Source organism: Rhinatrema bivittatum, chromosome 8 (assembly GCF_901001135.1).
Source record: "Rhinatrema bivittatum chromosome 8, aRhiBiv1.1, whole genome shotgun sequence".
Classification (NCBI taxonomy): domain Eukaryota; kingdom Metazoa; phylum Chordata; class Amphibia; order Gymnophiona; family Rhinatrematidae; genus Rhinatrema; species Rhinatrema bivittatum.
Genome location: NC_042622.1, coordinates 157,983,787 through 157,992,351, shown reverse-complemented (window position 1 = coordinate 157,992,351; position 8,565 = coordinate 157,983,787). Strand labels below are relative to the sequence as shown.

The 8,565-nt window shown below is 46.4% G+C and overlaps 1 protein-coding gene across 1 annotated transcript in view; it reads left to right on the top strand.

Moving 5' to 3' along the window:
- The window catches only part of LOC115097582 (aggrecan core protein-like), a gene marked incomplete in the record, with an annotated part of 129,099 nt that overhangs the window by 94,499 nt on the left and 26,035 nt on the right, over window positions 1–8,565 (top strand). The window contains 1 exon segment of the mRNA XM_029613518.1: window positions 5,201–5,378. Coding sequence (XP_029469378.1) covers window positions 5,201–5,346 — 146 coding nt within the window.

Below are 8,565 nucleotides of genomic sequence, written 5' to 3'. Positions count from 1 at the left end.
CACTTGGCCATTGCCTTGGGGATGAAAGGCGGTCGTGAAGTCCAACTGGACCCCAAATTTCTTGCAGAGTGCTCTCCAATACTTAGCCGTGAACTGTGAGCCCCGGTCGGAGGCAATATGGAGAGGAAGTCTGTGTAGGCGAAAGATGTGCTGAGCGAAAAGACTAGCGAGCTCAGGTGCCGTTGGTAACTTAGTGAGGGGGACGAAGTGGGCCATCTTCGAAAACCTGTTGATCCTGACCCATATCACTGTTTTCCCTTCAGAAGGTGGCAAGTCCATGATAAAGTCGGTCGACAAATGGCTCCATGGCTGGGTGGGGATAGGCAATGGTTGAAGGAGCCCCCACGGGTGACCAGTCAGCGTCTTTTGTCGAGCACAAGTCGGGCAGGAGCTGACGTAAAGACGAACATCTCTCCTGACCTGAGGCCACCTATAATATTCGGTCAGCAGATCCAAGGTCCGAGCGACCCCCGAATGCCCTGCGGTCAACGAGTCATGAGCCGATGACAACACTTTCTTGCGCAGGCAATTCGGTATGACCGTCTTACCTATAGGAATCACCTCAGAAGCTGCAAGAAGGACTTTGGCTTGATCAAGGATATAATGGGGCGGATCAGGGTTATCCTCTGTTTCAGCCGTGCGTGAGAGGGCATCAGCTGTAATATTCTTGGAGGCTGGACTGTACCGGAGGAGGAAATTGAACCGGCTAAAGAAAAGCAACCATTGGGCTTGTTGAGAATTAAGGTGTTGGACTCGGCACAAGGATTCCAGGTTCTTGTGGTCCGTATAGACGATCACGGGGTGTTGGGCCTCCTCCATCCACTACCGCCACTCCTCCAGCACGAGCTTGATGGCCAGGAGCTCCTTATCTCCAATAATGTAATTTCTCTCTGTCGGAGAGAATTTTCGAGAATAATATGAACATGGTAGGGGTCTGCCTTTAGTGGATAACTGGCTCAGGACAGCCCCTACCACAAGATCAGATGCGTCAACCTCCACGATGAACGGATCCCTGGGGCACTCCACTATTCATCTTTCTCCATTGGGAAAATTTACCATTTATCCCTATTCTCCATTTTCTATCTTTAACCAGTTCTAAATTCACAATAAGACCCTGCCTCTATCCCATGACTTTTTAATTTCCTAAGAAGACTCTCATGAAGGACTTTGTGAAATGCTTTGTGGAAATTGATTCAGATACACTGAATTAACTGGCTCAACTTTGGCCACATGTTTACATATTTACACCCTAAAAAAATATAGAAATCTGTAAGGCAAGACTTCTCTTGGTTAAATCCATGATGGCTTTGTCCAATTAAACTGTGCCTACCTCTATGTTTAGAAATTTTGTTCTTTATGATAGTTTCAACTAGGGATGTGAATCGTTTTTTGACGATTTAAAACAATCGTCAGATATATTTTAAATCGTCAAAAATCGTTAGAGCCGCGATACAATAACAATTCCCCCGATTTATCGTCAAAAAATCGTAAATCGGGGGAGGGGAGAGGGCAGGAAAACTGGCACACCAAAACAACCCTAAAACCCACCCCGACCCTTTAAAACAAATCCCCCACCCTCCCGAACCCCCCCAAAATGTTTTAAATTACCTGGGGTCCAGTGGGGGGGGGGGGGGTCCCGGCGCGATCTCCCGCTCTCGGGCCACGGCTGCGTTAATAGAAATGGCGCCGGTGGCCTTTTGCCCTTACCATATGACAGGGCAAAGGTAGCGCCGGCGCCATTTTGGTTCCTGTCACCCGACGTCACGCGTGCAGGAGATCGCTCCCGGACCCCCAGGGACTTTTGGCCAGCTTGGGGGGGCCTCCTGACCCCCACAAGACTTGCCAAAAGTCCAGCGGGGGTCCGGGAGCGACCTCCTGCACTTGCGCCGTATTGCCAATATTCAAAATGGCGCCAGCGCTACTTTTGCCCTCACTATGTCATACGTATTGGCAATACGGCGCGAGTGCAGGAGGTCGCTCCCGGACATGTTTGACCGCTGGTACAGTTGAGGAGGGCCCAGATCAGCCACACCCAAGCCCTGAAGGCACAGACAGCAGCCCATAAACAGGACCTAACCACCGTCTCTATCTCTATCAACAATCTCACAACTGCAATAACACAAATCGTTCAACAATTACAAGATGCTCCACCTGGTCGATCACCATCCTCCCAGGAATCCACTCTGTGTAGCAGAATGGGCTAGGGGTAGATGCCCCAGTTGTAAAGGGAAAAAAATGATATCAAAGATGACTTGTCCAAACAAGCCTAGCCGGTCTTCTGTACAGAGCACCGGCTAGATGGAAGAAGACTGCTGGGCCCATCCTGATTACAGAGTTCCTATGCTGTCTAAATGGAAAAAGAATGCTGGGTCCTGGTCTGACTACAGATTTCCTGTGCTGACTTGCTGTTGGGGATGACCTACTGTTTGCCTGTGCTGTCCTGCTGCTTAATTGGTATGCTCTCTTCTATGTTCTGCTTGTATTCCTACGTTCAGTCACAGTTCTGTTGCTGCTGGCTCATCTCATATCATCCTGCTGTTGGCTCCATGCTGATGTCTCATCACTTCCTGCTGCCCCTGCTTCCATGCTGATGTTTCATCTCCTGGGGCTCCTGCCTCTATGCTGCGCTCTCCAGTCCTGGTCCTGCTGCCTCCATGCTGCACTGCCCAGTCCTGGCCTTGCTGCCTGCTCCTTGAACTTTGCTGCCAATGGCCCTTAGTCTGTCCCCCTTTGAATGCACTCTTTCAACATGGACTATCTGGGCCTTCTCTTTAACTTTGCTGTCGTGACACTTTGGTTATTTCCTTTTGAGTGCAGTCTTTCAACATGGACTCTCTGAGCCTTTTCTTGAACTTTGCTGCTGTGCCCCTTATGCTATACCTCTTTGAGTGCACTCTTTCTACAAGGACTTCTGGGCTTTCTCTTGAACTTTGCCGCCATGGCCCTTAGGCTGTAACTCTTTTAGTTCAAACTTTCAACATGGACTGTCTGGGCCTTCACTTGCCATCACATAGTTGTGCTGGCATCAGCTCTAACATTAGATCTGTACTGTAGCTATTGGGGTGCCACTTCCACTTTCTAGGATCCTTACAGAAACCATGATTTTGCATAAAGATAAGATCATAATACTGTAGATATCATGTTGCCTGTGAGTGTATAGGAAACTCCCTCAGTATACCTTAAAGGACTAGGCACAGCTATGCTGCCCAGTCCCCCTTAAGATAGCCACAGGGAATCCTGGGTAAAAGGAGGATACCTTCCTCAGAGGATAAGACCTCAGGCCCTAGAAGGATTAGATGGGTCCAGGGGAGCATGGAAAGAGTTCCCATAAGCTAAGACTTGCTATGTCTGAAGATTAACTGTTCCCTGAAGCTAAGGTGAGCTGTACTACTGTTTTGAAACCACAGTTAAGCTGAGCTACCCCTTGTTGCTGCTATTATAAAAAGACTGTGTATTGCATGCACTCTTCTGAGATTAAGGTGAATTGCTGCACTGTTGTTTTTGTTTGCATTTCTTGTTCTGAAGTATCTGAAGTGAAGGCAAGTGGTCATTTTGTTTGTTTAAATACACTGTAAATAAAGAGCACTGAAGCACAGTGCTACTCTGCACAGAGTCTACTGGTGGTTTCCTCTGGCTGAACCCAAGCCAATGGCTGCTAGATCTACCACATATGGTGGCAGCGGCAGGATCACTTGCCTAAAACACGAAGGACAGACAAGGATCCACATCTACAAAGCAGAGGAAAAGAAAACTCCTTTTCAATGTTTTTTTTTCTCTTTACCTGGGGTCCTCCAGTTCCAACCCAGCTTGTGCACAGGCCAAGGGGACTATCCCCACCTGGTTAGTCAGTGGTCACCCATGTTAACCTTGGGACCCTCCAAAAATATAGTTCTGGCTATGCCTAGGATGACCAACTACCTGACCAGACAGCCCGGTTTTGCAGCCTGTTATACAGTGTCCGGTTACAAGGGTAACTGGTCACTGTAAAACCCGGTCAGACAAGACCAGGGGACAAACAGTGGTGGCAGCCTGGCAGCGCTTCAATCATCTGCCTGTTTTCGGGGCTCAGGTTGACTCGCCTCCTCCTCTGCCTCTCTCATATCGCCACACTTGTTGCTACTTCACGCCATCCTCCTGGGAGTTGCAGAGGAAGAGGAGAGTGGAACTGAGCCCCAAAGGTAGGCAGGTAGAATCTGCTGGGAAAAAAAAATCAATGCTCTGTTTGAAAAGGAAAAAAAAAGGGGGGGGGGGGGTGGCTGTGGCCGGTCGCCCTCCACTTCTCCAAGTGTCTGATCCTGCTCCATGGAAAAGTTGGCAACTCTAGCTATGCCACATTTTACAAACCAGGAACTAATTATTTTATACTACACAGAAAGCTCACAAAGAGAAGATGTTCAATAGAGTTAAAGACCCATCTGAGGTAATTATGCAGGAAAGCATTTTTACTCAAAAGAAAAGCTTAAATTGGTAGATCAATAGACTTCTATTTGAGTGAGGCTTTGGGAAATGTATTTACCTCATTTCAAAGATTCTTCTTGACACTCAATGGCGTTTCTATTTATGACTTTTTTCCCATCTGTTAAAGATTTTTTATGTTTTAATACTTGTTAGTCTTGAGGTTAGTATTCAAAATCCATTTAGATGGCTAGCTAGGGATATTCTGTGCCCTATGTGCCTAAATTTTAGGTGCACATCTCGGAAGTTTTCTGGGGGCAGGCAGGAGGTGTTTCAGAGTGGGCCAGAGTTAGCCGCTTAACCAATGCAGCTAACGGGTTGCTCGAGAGGACTATCCTAAAGTTAGCCAGTTTGACATTTACCAGCTAACTTTAAGATAGCCGGAGATATTCAGCGGAGCAGCCGTGCCACTGAATATCCCAGGTAAATTATCCAGATAGCTATATCCAGCTAACAACTAGCTGCTCTATGACTGAATATCGACCTCCTTATGTGTTAGTTTGTGTGGTTATTTCCCATTTTTATTATTTTATTCCTTTTTATGATCATTTTCTACATCTCTTCAGGTGGTTAGTTTCTGGCTGGGGAGGCAATACACGTTTTAAATAAATGAAAATGTACCACATGGAAAATTTTGCAACATTAACATATGTGTGGCATAAAAGCTTAAATTCACCTCTCTATGTACCACTCACTTGTCATTAGGACATTAACCTACTCTGGATCTTCCCTCCCTCTGTTACAGTATCTGGTGTTGGAATACTACATGAGGATGAGGTCTCACTTCTAACCCTGGCACAGGCCCAATTACCAGGTGGACTGGCCCCAGATGATTCTCCTGCAGTACAGAATATTTCCAGCAATATCGTATACCAGATTAATTTCCCATAAAGACATACTGCTCTAGCAGACCTTTACAATAGGTGAGTCATGGCAGAAATCAGTAGTATGGTGTTCTATGCTCATTTCTCAGTTTCTAGAATGTAGAGTTTTCATTTTTAAACTGAGACTTTTCTGTGAGAGAGTTGTAACTTCCTTGTATTGTTTCTTTGGATTATAGAGAAATCATTTATACAGGTTCAGCAATTACAATACTGTCACCAGGATATGTGTAAAGAAATTAGTTATAAACTGTTTGGATAACATATTAAAAGATGAGCTTAGTGCAGGCACTCTTGGTTTCACAGTCCCTAATGCAGAGGTAACAGCAATTCCCAGGGTCACACTCACTCTATCTTCCCCATTTCACCACAGTAGTAAGCAACTGGGAGGCTGAGGTCCAATCCAGTGGGAAGAAGGACAAATCCTCTGGGGCCCTCAGTGCTAGAGGTATTCTCACTGTCTCTCACTTTCAGTGTCCCACTCTGTACTCACTGGTGTAGTTCCCTCTTCAGGCAGACTCTCCATGGATGGAATCAAAAGATTCAGGCACAGACAGAGAAGTGTTGTTCAAAATAAAAAGGGTTTACTATAACTTAAAAAAAAAAAGTATCCATGTGAGGAATACAAAATTATCATCAAGAAAAACAAAACATTAATTCTCAAAGGCATTGTCTCCTTGTCTATCCTCAGCCTGAACCAGGGAAAAATGGCTCCTCAAAAATGACAAAAAACCCACAACTTCTTAGTCCAAAACTCTATGCCTGAGCTCAGCAAGCCCACTTGACTGTTAGATAGGCGGGCAGTCATTCCCAAAACTGATCCTGGTCAGAAAAGGGGGGACATATCATGGCTGGAAAAAAATACAACTCACAAAACAACCCACTCTGAAAGTCCACAAATCTCTTCTCTCTTCACCTCTGCACACAGGGTAAAACCCTTTGTTGCGAGCTTGGACCCTTAGCCCGAGGTGGTGTTAGTGCTACCTGTGAGGGAGACCTCCACAGGCCCCCCACCATCGTGAGGTGAGGCTGGACAGGAAGCAGAGACCAGCAGGAGCTTCGCCACTACCAGCCCACATTCCCTGCAGGTTTAGACCTTGGGTGCCGGGGTCGGCTGGTTTAGGTGGGCCTCTGTGTGGATGATCCTATGTGACATGGCCTGATGAGGCAGGCAGCAACCTGGAGCTGGAGGTCTGAGGCTGGCAGCAGAGGACGAGGTCAGGTTCGGTCCGAAGCCCGGAGGCAGCCAGCAGAAGACATAGTCAGGTTAGGTCCAAAGGCTGGAGGCAGGCGGCAGAAGACGTGGTCAGGTCTGGTCTAGAGGTCAGAGGCAGGCGGCAGAAGGCAAGGTCAAGGAGCAATCCAGGGCAAGAGTCAAGGACCGTCCAAGGGAAGAGGAGCAAGGAACAGTAATGCAGGAACTGGAGCTGGGAATCCATAGCAGAAGCAGAAACAGGAGCTGGAGACTGGTACAGGCACAGGAATGCAGGAACACGATCAGGAACAGCAACACAGGAACACTGGCAGAAGACAGCGAGGAGACCTGTTGCCAAGGCAAGCTCTGACTGTCAGAGCTTGCCTTATATATCCAGGGCTGCTGATGTCATCACTAGGGGCCGCAGGAGCTTTTCCCGCCACGGCCGCTTTAAATCCCTGAGAGATGCACGCACGTGCGCCTAGGAGCATTCCCCCGCCACAGATGGGAGGCAGCAGGAGAGGGCGGAGGACCATCCTGGGTTGAGCAGGGTGACCGGGAGATGGCAGGACCGCGATGGCGTCTGCCCGCCCTGACCGAGGTGAGGAGTGCCGAGGTCGGCGCCGGGAGGTAGGGGCTGCTGGCCTGCGGCCGGGAATTGTAACACCCTTCTGAATCAGAAAGGAACAAAAATAGGACTTCTTCCTGATATCCCCTTGTAGCAACTCCAAAATTTCCAAGCCTCTAAAATTCCTAGAGGGCAGGCAACCGACTCTCAACTGCAACGCTGAACCAACAACTGAGAGCTTCAAAAAGAACAGAAGAATTGAACTGAGCAGGCTCAAGCTCAGAATGTAAAAGGGAGCACTGACCAATCCCAAAAACAAGGGGGATATCCGGCATATGGGGTGGGTCAAAAGATGAAAAAATCCATCTCCCAGCAGATGAAAACTAAAGAAAATGGTGATAATGGTGCGAAGCCACCGTTGCACTAGCATGATTAATGAGTAATGTTCATGACTGGTAGATTATCAATAAAGGACTGTAGTATTGTGGTGGAAGACCTTGGCCTTTAGTGGGCAGGAGGTGCTGGAGGCCAGAAGAAAGGCTGGACTGTGTCTTTTAACAAAAGAGCAACTTTTATTATGTACAGACCAGAAAACACACAAAAAAGCAACAACAGCCAGGCGTAGTATTACGTACAAGGTCTTATCTTTATTTTTATCTTTATTGCAGATTTCTAAATTGCCTAAGTCGAAGCACAAACAAACATAAAAAAAAAAATACATTAAAACAGAAAAACTTATCAACTTAAGAAATATAATTAAAACTCAGACAACAGCATATCAATAAAATAATCAGGACAAACTACCTAGGAATAATTATAAGGTACTGTAGTATAATCAGGACAGATCTTCAGGAACACAGTGACTAAGCATGTTTAATTATGCAATTGTCAGCAAATTCTTCAACAACTGAAAATAACAATTATGCCTGTCTTATAAGTTTTTGCAGAGTCCGTTAGGTGCATATTTTCTGGAAACAAATTCCACAATGTTGGGGCAGCCACAGAAAAGGCTCTTTCTCTAGTTTCAGACAAACGAACCTGTTTAGGGAGGGAATATCTAACAAGCCTCTCTGAGAGAAGCGAAGAATGCACGTAGGGTTGGATATCCATAACATGGTATTCGCTCAAGGAAAGGAATTCAGTTTTCATAAATTGTGAATTAACATTGCAATTTTAAACTAAACATGATAATGGACTGGTAATTAATGGAGGTTGTACAAAACTGGGGTGATATGATCTCTGATATTCTTCCCTGTAATGAGATGTGCTGCTGAGTTCAATAATAAGAACATAAGAACATAACATAAGAAAATGCCATACTGGGTCAGACCAAGGGTCCATCAAGCCCAGCATCTTGTTTCCAACAGTGGCCAATCCAGGCCATAAGAACCTTGCAAGTACCCAAAAAATACTGCAAGGCTTTCAATGAAAAGGCTGGAAGACCAATATAGATGGCATTACAATAA